The sequence below is a fragment of the Neomonachus schauinslandi genome, chromosome 1 (assembly GCF_002201575.2).
Source record: "Neomonachus schauinslandi chromosome 1, ASM220157v2, whole genome shotgun sequence".
Classification (NCBI taxonomy): domain Eukaryota; kingdom Metazoa; phylum Chordata; class Mammalia; order Carnivora; family Phocidae; genus Neomonachus; species Neomonachus schauinslandi.
In genome coordinates, this window is record NC_058403.1 from 161347718 (window position 1) to 161364019 (window position 16302).

The following is a 16302-nucleotide window of genomic DNA, read 5'->3' on the forward strand; positions in this document are numbered from 1 at the left end:
TTAGGGGCTGCTCTCCAACCTGGGGGTAACCACAGCATCAGCCTATTTCTTCTTTCACTTCAGGAGGCCATAAATTCCCTCTGGTAAAATTCACAGTACCACCCAATAAGCTTTACCCCTAATAAAGGAAATTAAGCATTGAAATAACACCAATAGATGGCAATGTTGCTCAGTTTTGCAGAATTATGATCCAAGACTCCTTCCATTAAGTTTCTTTCATCATACCAGCAAAATGCTAACTGAAGGACCAGGCAATTCAGCATTGGCACCAACTCTGCTTCCCAGAAGAGTTCTCCCTGGTACCCCCCCACAACGTGCCTCTTCATCTCATCCCCTGGTGCGGCCCCGGGCACATGTCTGGTCCTCACCAACACCCACACAATGACCGACCGCTCTTCACAGCAAGGTCATAAAGTTTGCCTCAGTGTTATTGACTTGAAAGTCTAAAATGATCCACCCAAGGTCATAAAGTTTGCCTCAGTGTTACTGACTTGAAAGTCTAAAATGATCCACCCAAAGGCATCTTCCCAAAGCCTTGAGAGCATTCATGAATTACTCCTATTACCAGGAAAACCCAATAAACATTATTTAAACACACATATACACACACACACACACATACACACACACAGGCTGTATCTGGCTTGCTTTGTAGAGGTGCTTACTACAACTCTCTCCACCTCCAGAGCTCTCTTTACTTTACCTCAAACTCTTCTTCTGGCACCTCCTTCTCCACTGTGTCACCTACCAGGGCATAAAAATTGGCTATGCATCTCCTAGTGGAAACAATTATGGCAGTGCTTACACTTTTGGTTTCTCCGAAAGGGAAAAAAGTATACCCGAGATGTGCTAGACACTTTCATAGGTCATTTCATTTAGTTTGCAAAACACACTCAGCAGGTAGTGATTATCCCCATTTCACAGGTGAGCAAATAAGGTTCAGAGGCAAGGCTCCCAAGGTCACCAGTTTCCCTAGTGTAGACTTGGAATTTGGACCCAGGTTTTTCTGATTCCACTTTTTCTACTTTATCAGAATGTGACATTTAAAAGTTAGAAAGAGGGGGCGCCTAGGTGGCGGAGTCAGTTAAGCATCTGACTCTTGATTTTGGCTCAGGTCATGATCTCAGGGTCCTCTGATCGAGCGCCGTGTCAGGCTCTGTGCTCAGCAGGGAGTCTGCTTGAGATTCTCTCTCAACAACCCCCACTCTCTAAAATAAATAAATAAATAAATCTTTAAAAAATAAAAGTTAGGAAGAAGACTATCTACCTGTGTAATATTATTTCTGAAAATGTAAAGATTCTAAAAAATCTTAAATGCAACCTTTCACTTCAACAGTGAATTACTTTGAAATAAAAAATACTACTTCTTAGTTTAACAGTTTCACAGATGTGTTTTCATATTATGTATTAAGTCATCCCTGTATTTCACAAAATGGCAGAAAGACTAAGTTTTTTCAGCTTCTATATAAGAAAGCAAAGATTTAAAATAAATTGGGAGGTTTATTTTTATTTTTCAAAGATTTTATTTATTTGTTTTCGAGAGAGACACACACACACAGTGAGAGCAAGAATGGGGGGAGGGGCAGAAACTCAAGCAGACTCCCTGCTAAGTGCAGAGCCCAACACGGGGCTCGACCCCACGACCCATGAGATCACAACCTGAGCTGAAATCAAGAGTCGGACGCTGAACCGACTAAGCCACCCAGGTGCCCCAAATTGAGGGGTTTAAATATCTCTCAATTTTAGAAATGGAGCTCAGTTTTAAGGAAGTTAACGTCCATGGTTTAATTACTGGAGTCTGTAATCAGATTTTTAAAAATTCAATTCAGTTGGTAAAATCGTAAATGGAAGGTGGGTGGTGGGGAGAAGACACCTCATTTCTTTTTAACCCATGTACTCCCCAACAAGAGGAAAACTAAGTTAAAAATCACATTCAAGTAAATAGTAACTTAAAAAACAACAAAAATGCTTTAACAATAAGGGTAAAAAAAGGCAAAATTTTATTCCACAAGGAACAGTGCCTTTTCAGACTTGTAGACTATGTTCAAAAAGGAAGAGAAACCTAACCAACTCCACCCTGGCAAACCTGCCTAAAACCATGCCCCATTCATGTTGGTTTAATCCCTGCCAAGCATAATGTTATGAACTAATTACTTTCTAGAACTGAATCTCCTTACAGGAGAACTTAGGACTTAGGGGCACAGACGTCACTGCTTCCCCTCAGTTTGGGAATGGAGCCAGAAAATGTCAGCCTCTAGAATGGAAGCTAAGAGAATCATCATAAAGTAATCAACTGCACAAAGAACTGCTTTAACAGATGGTAGGTACGGTGGTTCTTAGGACACGGTGCTTCCTCTCGCCCCCCAAAACGAATCCACGTGGCTGGAAGTGACTGGAAGTCATCTGTGCTGTATTTCTGATTTCACATGCTTTTCTAGGCTGGTGTCACTTCAGCTGTGGAGATCTTGTAAAGGCACTAAACCCAGGACTGAGAGCTCTCGGGTCAATTCCTCTACTTGCACTTTGTGGTGGTGGTGTGTGGTGGCCACCTCTCTGAGACTCAAACCTTCATCCTAGGGAGGGTCCCCCCATTTGAACTCAAAAGTCTGTTGTGGGAGAAGCAAGAACACAGGTGTCTGCCCCATCTTAACCCCCACTATCTGAATATTTGCTGTAACAATTTTGCAAAAAAATGGTATACCATATTGGCTATCCAAAAATAAATAAATAAATAAATAAATAAATAAATAAATAAATAAAATAACGAGTCTGTGAGTCTGCAGCAAAATCACTCAAGTAGTGTCTGGAGCAAACAGCATGTGCTGGTCTTAGCTGACTGACTGCCCAATGCTTGTGCTGTTTAGATGTGTGGTGGATGGTCACATCATTTCCTCTGCTTTATTAAGTAAAAATGTCTGCTATGGAAGTGGAAAAACCTATGAAGAAAGTAGGTGAGTTTAAAAGACCTAGGAAATCCCCTTTCTTAGAAGAAGAAGAAAAAAAAAGAAGTGATAAGGTATTGAGAAAGGTGATCCTATAAAAGAATCTTGGCCAAACACGTGTTCCCCCTTTATTTGTGTATGGTTTTTTGCATTGGGTGACAAAATAGAACTTGCAAAAAGTGTTGGTTCCACAAAGCTTCATGGTGTTCTTGCGTGTGGCATGCTACACTTATAAAGCCAGTGAAATTCTTTTTTTTTTTTTTTTTTAAGCCAGTGAAATTCTTGTATGGAGGGTGCACGGCCGGTCAGCGCGATGCCACTGAACACATGTGGCTACAGTGGGCAGCTTAGATGCCTTGGGAGAGCTGGAGAGTGATGGAGCATAGGGAGGATTTGGTGAAGAATTCGTTTTAAAGCAAGACTGGAAGGTTTGAGATTTAAGAACCGTAAACACACTTTGAAGAGAGCAGGTGAAGCAACTTCTGTTCTCAGTGAGGCGGCAGCATCCCCCCCAGTGAACCAGAGCCACTCCTGAAGGTGTTTTTATCACAGAGCAAATTTCCAATCTTGCTGAACCTAAGCTTTTTTTTTTTTTTAAAGAAAACACGCCATCTGTTACATCTATTTCAGAAGATAAGAAAAAAGTTCCAGGACATAATGCATCTAAAGATAAACTAATTCTGCTTTTAGCTGGTAACTGTAAACCAAAACCTTTGCTGGTACATCATTCCAGAACCCCAGGGCCCTTGGGTAATGCTCAAGAGTGCACGGCCTGCTACATGACGTTCAGACTGTGTACGTGAAGAAGGAATATCTTTCCTACAAGGCTTGTCTAAAGATGATGCTTTTGGACATCCTTCCAGAGCTTTCAGTTAGAAATAATACCTGTGCAGTCTTGTGGATAGCTGTTACATGAAGAGAGTCCCCAAAACGTTGAAGGCACATTAGCTGATGATAAGATATGTGATGTGGAGTGCTCACAGGAGGATAGTACTTTGATGAAGGAGTCACAGAAGAGTTTTTACCAGAAAAGCACATGATGCACTGATCAGGCTTGGAGAGAAATGTCACCACCAATGACAAATGAAATAGGGAAAAATATGGCTCCAGAAATTTTTGCTGACTTTCAGGGTTTTGAGAAAGTGACGCTTCAAAGCCAAGTCTTTTACTTTGCTAAGGAGCCTGGAGAAAGCAAAGCAGGTAGTAAAAATGTTGAACTATTAGCATCACTAATGAAGAGCAAAGTACTAAGAAGCTCTTTCAAGTTGATGGTCATTATTGGTCTGCGGCGGGGGAAAAAGAGGACAACCTCCCTCATTTGAATGACAAATCTTTAAAATGTAGACCATGCAGATATAATGATTCTGTTGCGAGAGAGCAGGATCATGCCGCGAACAGAAGCACCACGTTAACACACACAACCACAAGCCGAATCTCGGGCTGCCGGGAGCTCCAGGACCATGCGTCAGAGGAATGCACACAGATGCCCGTCTTGGTCATCTCGCAGCTTCTGGCTCTTACTGTCCACTTCTGGGCTGTTGAGTGCTAAGGAGAAGACTGTCTAACCAATTTGAAAAAGGCTTGGTTTATTGTGTTTTGCCAAACGCTAATTGCATTCATTATGTATCTCCATACATTATTTCACTACATTTTTAAATTTTATAACAAGTTCACTGAAGCACGATGCAATTTTTATCTAATACTGTACAATATTGCTGCGTACTATACACAAACATGTCCATCAGTGAGTTCACTGAGAGTTAGAGATTAGGTTTTAAAGGCTTTATGACTCGGAAATCCTTGACAGATACTAAACGGATTTTTAAGCGTTCGAGTAATTGGTTCAAGTTCTTAGATAAGGTGAGACACATTATTTGTTCCATTTAACATAATGGAATACAGGGTCTTAAAATCCCCAAATCTCCTCTCCAGCACTCTTTCAGGAACAGACTGGAGGTGAGTAACAAGAGACGCATGTGTACACAAGCCTTTGGGAAACAGTACTGTGCCACATAAATGTAAACTACTGTCATTTTCAGGTAAAATCAGAGAGTAACAGAATTTCCCTGTTGCTGGAAGAGTCCTCTTGGGACTCATCTAGTCCAACCTGTTTACTGAATGGATGAGGACACAGGCCCACAGAAGAGAAGCTCAGCATCAGTTGGGAGTCAGTGAATGACCCAAGGACAGAATCTGAAGGCCAGCACAGAGCTCTTTTTTCTCCCCTGTGTAATTTTATTTTGTAAAATACTAACAGTTTTTGGTGCTGGGACTGCTACGCCCTTTAAAACCTTTCAATTATTGGGCGGTTATAATAAGAGGACTCTTTACCTCCACTGAACTTGGCTTACTGTAGGAGACTCAATAGTATTTGTTGGTAAATCAGAATTCTGAGGTTGAATTGTTAAAGTTCATCTTGGTCACTCCTCTCTCGTGAAGAAACCCAACGGCTTAGAATCACCTCCTGTAGCCAATAAAAATAAAAAGGTGACTAAGAATTTCAAAAACGGAAATGGAAGAACATGCTAGGTGTGTGAGATCAAAGCAACATTTCACAAAGAACGGTCTATATAATGAGGACACCTGTTCCCATTCCTTGTCACTGAAACACCTGGGGGAAAGGTGAAGGCAGCACTACACACCTTCCACGAAAATACTACCTATCATAATCACGCCAAGATCTTAAAAGCTAAACTTGCCTTGGCAGTTGTATTCCACTAGCACATTTCAGGAACAAGAGTGCCAGGACGAGAGCTAGCATTTCACATTAGAACCAGCTCTGAGATGGCGCTGGCATACCAAGTGGGTCTGGGCTGGCATTCGATGAGCAGCTGACCGAGGGGGCACGAGCTGGGCAAACTGCATGGAGGAGGCGCGGGGGCCGGGGAGGCTGCGGTGGGACAGAGCAGTGCGAAAAGGGAGGAAGGGTGCAACCTCAGAGACAAAGAAAATTGACGATGTGCTGGATGTGGGGGAGGAGTCCCAGACGGGGCGAGGGGCAGAAATAGTAACTAATACTGGGTGACAGGATGGCAGCCCTGCCAGAGAAACACCCGCCAGGAAGACTCAGAAGCCAGAACCCCAGAAGCCGGACAAGAAGTTCAAGGGGGGAGTGAGTTAGCAGCGCCACTTTAATTTCTGGGAATGAGACCTGGGAGAGGCCTGGTCAGGAGTTCCCAGGCCATCTGTGACAGCAGGGTCAGCTGCATGGTGGAGACGGAAGCCAGATGACATGGCAGATAAAGCGGCAGCAGGAATTACGGGGAAGTGAGAGTGGGCTCAGCAGGGAGCGGGCCTGAGGGGGCTTCCTGTTATCAAGGCAAGATGGTTTTCATTTCTTTTCTTGGGACCCCATGTTCCAGAGGACACGGTATGGTAGACAGAATCTTTGGGATACCATGAGTTTGTCTCTGAGTTTACCTACCTGAACTTTAATTCGTTTCATACATTCTGGGGACTCCATCTCTTTGTCAGTCATGGTAGAGGGTTTAATCAAATAGCATAGCATCAGTTCCTATTGAGAAATGAAGAAAAACATCCACATCCCACACAATAATAATATAAATTTGGGTGCAGGAAATGCAGGCAGGCTCCATTCCCTCCCACACTGTGCTCTTGGAAACTTACAAAGCACACTGGTTTCCTTCTAGGAACGTGACTGGGCCCGGGATCTAGACTAAGGACCTGCCATTTAGTCATTGTTGACGTGGCAAGAGAATGCAAATAAAGCAAATATGTGGATTATAAACACAGCATTTAAAATATTAAATATATGCTACAAGTCCCATAAAATGGGTATAAAAATACTAGAAACAGTATAGATTCCCTATTTCTAAAAGACAAAGCTACTTTTTATAGGCCACGCATAAGGAACTTAACCCATACTCAAGGCACTTGCCCCCTGGCCTCTGCTGGACCTTTTTTTTTTTTTTTTTTAAAGATTTTTATTTATTTGACAGAGAGAGACACAGCGAGAGAGGGAACACAAGCAGGGGGAGTGGGAGAGGGAGAAGCAGGCCTCCCGCAGAGCAGGGAGCCCGATGCGGGGCTCGATCCCAGGGCCCTGGGATCATGACCTGAGCCGAAGGCAGACGCTTAACGACTGAGCCACCCAGGTGCCCCCTCTGCTGGACCTTTTGCGCCCTCCTCCCCCCACTGCGCCTCCAGCAGCATTGGGACAGAGTCAGAGGGGGTTCACAATCTGTGTCCAGTTAGCAAACTACTGAATAACAGAGAACACACAAAGCTTTCATCCTTAGTAGTCCTGGTGTAAGATGAAATTTCCCTCCTATCTTGATGGCAGCAAAATCCAGCAGAACATAAGCCAGGAAGTCAGATGACTCTGGGTTTGAATCCCAATTCTGCATATAAGTTGCATGATCTTGGCTTTGCCACTCAACATCTGACTCTGATTGATTCCTCACCCTTAGGGATGAGAATAACAACAGGGTGGTGAGAGAAAACATGTACAGTGCTTAGCCATAAAGATTAATATCCTTCCTCTCTCCTCAAGAGATCTGCTAGCTCTGAAAAGAAATTTATCAATGTTTTGACTCCCTTGTGAATGTGTGTGAGTGAATTCTGAGCATGTGCTGACAGCACCCCTGGAAAGGAAGGCAAGGCCCACCTACATCAATCATTACAGGAAACTTTGAAGCTCAGTTCTTGGAGCTCAGCACCAGTGGGTGATGGCAGGGAATGCGAGAGGAGGTCAGCTTCTAGCCCCATCTTTTAGAACCTTGCTGGCAGGTGTGAAGTTCCTACAGATGACTTTTAGGGTTCCATTACATTTAAGAAAAAAAAAATCCAACCATTTTAAGTGACACGTGAATGCCAAAGCTGATGCTGTTACCTTGGAGACATTAACCGAAACTCTGCTCAAGGCAGCCAGTGACCTCCAACTGAAAGGTCTGCGAAGAGAGCCCTCAAAATGGTCATCGACTAACTCAATAATGACGGAGTAACTGGAAGACAGATAGAGGGCATTGTAAAAATAAAAGGCATGAAATCAACCTCTTTAAAAAGAGTAACGCTTGTTCTACCAAGAACAGAGATACAGAAAATAATATATACATCATCTAATCCTAAATGCCCCTGCAACATTATTGGAAAAGTATTAATGAAAAACACTTACTTTACATTACAAACTTTCAGGCTCATCTCAACACTGACAAGGAGAGAACAAAAATATTTCTCCCAATAAGAAAGCCATGAATTCACTCAACTGTTTAGATACTAACACTCACTGATATTACGATGAACAATTACTGCATAGATTAACTCAGTATGTAACACTACAACGTTTCCCATAACCTATTTATTATTTTACATATAGTACAACAATGTTAGTGTATAAGGCACAGATTTAGAGTATCTATTCCTAATAGGTCAAGAGAAACATGATTGTAATAGTTTCTGTGGCACTGAAAATTACATTGGAGGTCAGAAATTTCCTCCTGTCCCTTTAAGCCATTAACTTATTTAAAAATCACTCCAAACCTTGCATGGTAAAATGGAGGGCCTTTTCGATACAACACTGCAAAGAAAAAGAAAGAAAATGTATAACCACTTGAAATCAAAATCCTTATTACTGACATTTTCTCTTCTCCAAAGAGACATAAATACCCAATTATCTGTATATGGGTAATCTGCAATATGCCCTGTGGTCTATTTTTAAAACCCAAACTGTTTTCTTCCCTCAGAACAAAATGCAATTAGTAAAGCAAATCTGTGGCCAAGATCCTAACAATCTTATCTCACCCTCACCCCACAAATGAAATCCAAATTCAAATACAAGTGATTTTGGTCTTGCCTTTTGTCTTATACTCTTCCAGAGTGAGAATGTGAAATTATGTCAAACATGTGAAGTGTATATAATGTGGACTGGTATTTTGTTATTAATTTCAAATCAAAGTAATTCAAAATGTCTGAGGTACTCTGGCCAGGTACAAGCTGACTTGAGTCTTGGTGCTAGAGATGAGTAAGAATCATCACTATTTTTAAGAAATTCAGTCAGGTTGGGGGAACAGTCACATAACCATACAGGCCATTTGGAGATCAGTCTGCCCTACTCATTCAATCTGTGGAGGTCAAAAGCCAGTGCCCACAAGAGCCTGGGGCAAGGACTCTGCCCCGTGGACTCTGGAACTGCACAGGGAACCCTTCAGAGGCACAACGTCTGTGACAGGGAGTGGCTGTTTATCAAACTCATTCCCTCTCTTTCTAGGCACATGGCTAGATCATGTCTCTTAGTCTCCCAAGCAGCCAGGCTGGCCCATAAAACCCTGCCATGTACCAAGCCTGTACTTATTCCTTTTTGAAGATGACCTTGAAAGCCATGTGGTGAAGACCATGGAGACACAAGGAAGAAGCCTGGGGCTCCTGAAGCACCTTTGGGAGTTGATCTGCTCACCATTCAGAGACACCAGTTTTTGGATTTCACATGAAAAATTAACTTCTGTTGTTAAGCCTCTGAGATGTGGGGTTTATAGTAACTACAGGTATAAGAAATACCTTTACTAATATACAATTACATCTGTAAGCTTGTGGCTGTCCCCAGTGTAAAATCAAAAATGCAGAAAAGCTTTTTATCCTTTGAGGAATTGATAGAATTTTCCTTTTTGGCCATACCAGTACTGTAGCTAATTTCCCTTAGGCTCAGCAAGCTCAGAGCCAACTTGAGAGCATGAGTAGTAACCTGTAGGCTCATGGACAAGACAGCAACCCTTCACCCAGACTACATTTTCTAGGGTCATGTTTCCTTTTTATTATTATATTTCCTACTGAAATTATATTTAAAGGATTTGGCAAGTCAGCTCAAATTCACTGTGTAAGGGTACAAATTTAAGTAAATACCCCAACATACAATCCTCAACTTTTTGAGATGTGGTGTAGTGGAAGGAAACCGTGTACTGGAATGAACTTGAATTCAGGAGTTTTGTTTCCTGCCCGGTTCTGCCACTCATGGTTGTGTGACTTCAAGCAAGTTACTAACACCTCTGAGCCTCAGTTTCCAAAATTAGAAAATGAGGAACAAGGGGAAATTGAGATCTTTTCTAGCATTCAAATACTATTATTTATGACCAGGCACACATCTCTAACGTGCATCTGGAACCCTGGAACATTACACAGCTGGAAAGCAGGGGTCGTTTCAGATGACTGATGATGATGGTGGTGTAGCGTTAGAAGGTAAAACCATGAACACTGGCATGAGACAGACCCAAGTCAAGTCTTATCAGTGTCAAGACCACATGACGACGCCTTGTGTTTCAATCTCCTTATTATGAAATCTGGGGGTAGTAAGTGAAGGTAGAGGTGTTGGCACAGTGGCTGGCATAAAGTGAGGGTTCAAAATGTTACCCAGAATAATAATCATAATGATGATGGTGTATTCAGAGGGAAAAATAAAATCATTTTACAAAAATGCCTCTCAAGCAGAAAGATGAAAACTTCCGAAGTCTAAGAAATCCTGGGCATTCAAAAATAAAGTCTGAAAGAACAGGGAAAAGAGAAAGCTCCTTCTTATAAATGAAAGCCACACACGGCATGTGGAAGGAATGACAGAATTAGAAAATGATTAGGGCAGTAATTAATCTGGGCAACTGTTACAATTATTGGGGACACATATGCACAGTCTCATCCTACATATTACCTGTTAATTACAAAAGGAAATATGCAGTTTTACAACAGACATCTGATAATGGCCACTTTAGTCAAGTAATCAAACTTAGTATCATCAACAGTGGGACAGCGTGACATTAAGTACCCCCTGATGGGGCATAATACACATAACACCTATGCATGCCAAAGAATGTGAACTGGAGTCTAATCAGGAGGAAACAAATGTGGGATATCCTCTAGGACTCTTCAAAAAATTCAATGTCATGAAAAACAAACAAGGTAGAGAAACTGTCACAGATTTAAAAAAAAAGCCAAAGAGGCTGTGGTGGGGTGAATGGTAGCCCCCAAAAGATAATCCACAGCATCTGTGAAGGTGGCCTTCTTTGGAAAAGGCTCTTTGCAGAGACTGGAGTGATGTAACCATAATCCAAGGGACGCCCGGTGCCACCAGCAGCTGAAGAGGCAAGGGATCGACGTCCCCTACCACCCAGCAGACTTCCAGCCTCCACAACTGTGAGAGAATGAATTTCTGTTGTTTTAAGCTCCCCCCCACCCGCCCCAGATTGTGGTAATTTCTCATGGCAGCCCTAGCAAAATAAAAGAGAAACCTACAACACCAGATGTGATACATGAACAGTGACTAGAGCCTGTATTAAAACAAAAACAGCAAAACCCCCACAGCTGCAAAAGACATTTTGGGGATAACAGAGGAATTTAAATTTTCTGGTATTTTGATGATATTCAAAGTTCTGATTTCTCCCACGTATTGCATGGTATTATACTTACATAGGAGAATGTCCCTATTCTTATGAGTTGCACACAGAAATACTATGGATCATGTGTGCAGATGTGGAAAATGTTAACGAAAATAAAAAGTTTGACTGGAAAAATAAGCCAAGAGAGTGGTTTAGGAAAGAACCAAGACATGAGAAGAAGGCATAGCTCTTTGTTTGTGATGAGTACAGAGGAGCTGCTCTGATGCCCCTCCCTGGAGCAGAACCAGTCATCAGCCTCTGAGCTGGGCGCCATGACTAGGGAGTGTTCCTTTGGGCTCTGGGAACCTTGTATGCTGCTGGCTTCTAATGGTTCCCATCACTCCACCTGTCTTGCGACTTCTAATTCACAGGCTGCTGTGCAATTACATGACCAAACTCAGTCAGTGCGAATCCAAAATTGGAGTGCGTGGGAGGGAGGCTTAGGAGTAATTAGATCTTAAGTCACATCAACCAGGAGCTGCACGTGTCGGAAAAAGATAGACACGTGGAGCTGGTTTTCAGCTTTCTGGCTGGCAACAGCAGTTTAGTGTGGACCCAGACAGAGCAAATTTCTGCACTTACTTGTCGTGGGACCCTCGGCAACTTCCTTGACCCTTCTAAACCATAATTTCCTCAGCGTCTTATAAAAGGAGGCGAACACCACATGCTCACAGGAGTATTAAGATGAAATAAGACGAGGGAAGAAACACCAAGGCAAGGTGCCGGGTCACCGTGAGAGCCAGCAGCTGCAGGAGCTTTTGGATGGGGAATGTAAGAAAAGGCTCCCACTTGGGTTTCTAATCTGGTTTTCACCAGTGGGTGATCAAAGTCAAGTAGCTCAGCAGTTGCACTCAATTTGAGATCCATATCATTTGTTCTGAGTACGGCTCCTGGAATGAAAAGTGACTGACAAGATTTATTCAAGGGGAAGAGTTTTCCTGATAAGATGTGAATTCCATAATGGCCCTTTGTCCTGGGTCATTACCTCTATACGCAGAAACCATAGTTAAGAGGGGATGTCCTGGGCTTAACCTGTGCTGACAGTTCTAGGGTATGTGTGATTTGGTCACTGAACCTCAAAATTAAAATAATATTATTGTTAAAAAACAGCAGGCACCAAGCAGCTGTGCCTAGAGAAGAGGAAAAGCTTAGAAAGCTGTTCCTCTTTTTTTATTTTAAAGATTTTATTTTTAAGTAATCTCTACACCCAACGTGGGGTTTCAACTTACAACCTCGAGATCAAGAGTTGCATGCTCCACTGGCTGAGCCAGCCAGGCGCCCCAGGACGCCCGCTGTTCCTCTTACCCCGGTCTAGCACTGCTTGTGAACTCCTGCTAAAGCAGGAAATGTGAAGACACCCCTCATGTTGCTGCTGGGCCAGAGACCTGGTCTCACATTAATTATACAAGCAGCTCGAAGTACATGATAAGACCCAGCTGTGGCAAAGGCCTCCAGGGAGCTGGGAAACAACAGTTGTTTTATTTCTTTAAAAAAATCTGTCTGTCCTTTCAACCATCCCTATAAGGCGGTTTGTTTTAAAAATGACTCCTCATCCACAAATATGGCTTAGCATTGAAAATACATGAGATGTGGTATACTTAGAAGGCACTCAACAAAGGCCCTTTTCCCCTGCAATTTTTATTTTTTGTAAAGAAGATGGTGCTATCCGTGTTATATGATGAGCAAATGGACACTCAGAGAGATGAAGTAACTTGCCTGAGGTCACACAGTAAAGAGGTAGAGCTGGCTGTGAACCCAAAGAGCTCTCTTTACTAGCCCCAGCCACCTCTGGAAGTATCCCTGCAGCCTTGTCGATGGAAAATTCTAACTCAAGTTTCACCCATACAATGAGAAAGCTGAGGAAGACCTGCCAAGCATTTGTACCAAACAGCTATTCTTACAGGAGTATGAAAAGGAGAACAGGGTGGGAAGCCAATGAAGGAAAATGAAACAGGCACATAACTTATTTAAACATCGTGAACTGTGGCCAACACAATTATGTGGAAACCTAGCAAGCTAATCTCAAACTAATCCTGATCATTTGTGTGCTAACCCTGAGTTAGCATATCTGTACCTGAAATCCAGGCATGGAAGAAATAAAAGAAACCATTTATCTTAGAGGGTTAGGAAATCCTTAACCTTTATTTTGGACTGCTGACACCCTCCCTCCCCACTTGAGAATTTAACGAAAGCGGTGGACTCTTGACTCAGAAAAACATACCAATCTACAAACACAATTATTTTATGCTGGGGTCTCCTGAAGACTATCCTATGATTTCAGGTTAAGCACAATTTTAGAGCATTTAAAGATTTAAAAGATTGAATTGGCTTTGTGTATTAAAAAAAGGCTCAAAACACATGAAACAAGCATGTAACACAGCTCACAAGACCTCAAGGGCCATGACTTCTCAAATAGCTTGATATTTTTGTTTGAGCCCCACAATTCTGAACATCCAGGAAGCACCCTCACTTAGCAGATGTGGAAAATGAGTTTGAGGGACTTAGCAGTGACACAACTGCAATCTCCACATCAGAAAAAGAAAAAAGAATAATAAGAGATCCATTGCATAGGATTGCTTTAGGGATGAAATGAGATAATGAATTTTAAAATGCTTGACACATAGTAAGTGCTCAACAAAGGACAGCTGGGATTATTACAATAGTATGATTATTCTCATTTGCCAGATGAGACAACTGAGGCCTAGAGGATAAGGGACTGCCCTATATCACATGATCACATGGCTAATGAGAGGAGGGGAGTGGGGGCTGTAAAACTCTCTTCTCAGATTACAGAGCAGGTGAGAGGAAAACCTGAACACTTGGGGCTACAGGATTCTATCTCCAGGCTTTCCACTTGGGACTTCCTTTTCACTCTTTCTGGACAAACCCTCCACCCCAACCCAAATATTTTTATCTAAGCCAAAATGAAGGTAGCATCTTAGAAAAAAATCAGCAACAGCATATATTACCAATTCAGTTTTCACCTTGGGATCTGCTGCAAACGCTGGTGTGAGAACCAGCGTTCTACCGAGTCAAGAAGTACTTACGTAAATCTGTCCCATACTTAAGTCCCACTTTGGGCACCCAGCCCTTGCTCCGGAAGTAATGGTATGCCATGTACGTAGTCCTAAATGTGGGCTGAACTACAGTGAAAGCTTTCCAGAGCTTCATGATTGTTAAAGGCTCCTAATGTTGGTGAGAGAAAAAAAGGGCATTATTATGTATGTATTCGCTCTTCATTCAGCCAGTGAACTGACATCTACACCAGGTGTGGCGCCGAAGCAGTCAACACACACAGTGCCCATGACAGAGGGACTTCACAGAGGACCTAGGCCTGTGCTGTCCAGTGTGGCAGCACCAGACACCGTCCGGAAGGGAGATGTGTCTCAGGTGGAAAATACACACCGAATTTCAAAGACTTGGTAGGAAAACAAGAATGATATGTTGAGTTAAAGAAACTCTGTAAATAATACGACTTTTTTCTTTTAACCCCTTCAATGCGCTACCAGAAAATTCAAGACGACGCACGCGGCTCTTGTCTGAGGCTTATATTCACGTCTATGAGGCAGCACTGCTCTGGGTAAGGCCTCCCTGCAACAGCAATGTCTGAGATGAGGAGGAAGCAGCCAAGTGGAAGGGGGCAGCGGGGGGACCAGGGGCGATGGGGGGGAACCTGGGGGCAGTGGGGGGTGCTGCACAAGAACACTCGGGCAGAGGAACGAGCATGTGCCGGGTGCTCGAGTGTGACAAGTCCACCATAGCCGGAGGGCAGCACGTTCCAAACATTACAGTGACCCAGGCGAGTAGCTACTGTATGTCAGGCCACATTCAGAAAAACCAAAACATAATTCTGTAAAAGCTTAAAAAAAAAAAAATGCCCCATTTAGTCTTGGAAACTAGAGAATTTATCTCACGGCTTAAATGAATAATCTAACTGCTTCAAAGAGAATTTTGTTCCTAACAGAGGATATGAAGACAGAGAATGGCTTGGTTCAGAGAACATTCGATTCTCCAGCTGGTTTAGGGCTCAGTCAATGAGACCTGCTCAGTTTGTCTCAGCCTGAGACTTTAAATCCATAAAAATGAGCTAGAGTTTTCTCCTTCTTTTTAAAATTGTTCCTTAGAAATTCCATACATGTGTGGCCTTTAAATCCCAAAGCAAGGATACATTCAGCCCCCCTATATTAAGCAACAGTCTTGTAGGGAAGGCTGAACTTCCAATATGGAGAGCCCATCATGTTTCAGAGGCTGAGGATTCTAGGTAGTAGTGGAATATTCTCGAGAATTTCAGCTAAGACCCAGGAGGGGAGGCAAGGTGGGCTAAGAATGGCCACCATCTGGGAAAATGAGTCACCCATCAGCTGATAGCTATTTCCAAACCACTGGAATACTCTTGAAAGAATTTATATAATTAGAATTTGATGAATGATAAAATTATGTACTTCCAAGAACAGAACAAAATATGCTTTCTCTGTTCTATTTATTGTTCTGCTTACCTTTCTCTTTTTAATTCATTTGAATTATTTGGAATAGGTATATTCACATGGTCCAAATTCACAAAGTATAAAAATGTACAGTGAAGTCTCCCTTTCTACCTGTGTGCCCAATCCCCCAAAGCCTCTACCAGAAGGTAAGCAATGGTATCAGCTTCTCGTGGAACTTTCTTCTAAGGGCAGCAGGCTACAGTACAGAATCACAGGCTTTGGAGATACCTTCATATAGTTTCAAGTACTAATTCTAACCAGACTAGCTGTGTGACCTTGGGTGAATTACTTACTTCCTCTGAGCCTCAGTTACCTTATCTGTAGAATTCCTACCAGGCAGAGGCAAGGATGAGAAGTACCGCCTGAAAGGTACCCAACAACACACAGCCTTTACCTAAGTAGGCATTGAACACTGGCAGTTTTAATTTTTAGTACTGTTCTGACACCAATTTCCTGATCTTCATTTAAGATACTGCTCTTCTCCTAGTCTCTGGGAATGAA

The 16302-nt window shown here is 42.6% G+C and overlaps 1 protein-coding gene across 1 annotated transcript in view; it reads right to left on the minus strand.

Annotated features, from left to right (window-relative positions):
* Positions 1-4165: 4165 nt before the first annotated feature.
* Positions 4166-16302, minus strand: part of TSEN2 (tRNA splicing endonuclease subunit 2) — a 38787-nt gene continuing 26650 nt past the window's right edge. The window contains exons 8-12 of the mRNA XM_021694981.1: positions 14365-14503; positions 8442-8478; positions 7795-7906; positions 6367-6456; positions 4166-5406 (exon numbers count right to left, since the gene is read on the minus strand). Coding sequence (XP_021550656.1) covers positions 5347-5406; positions 6367-6456; positions 7795-7906; positions 8442-8478; positions 14365-14503 — 438 coding nt within the window. The 3' untranslated portion in view covers positions 4166-5346. The remainder of the gene's footprint in view (positions 5407-6366; positions 6457-7794; positions 7907-8441; positions 8479-14364; positions 14504-16302) is intronic.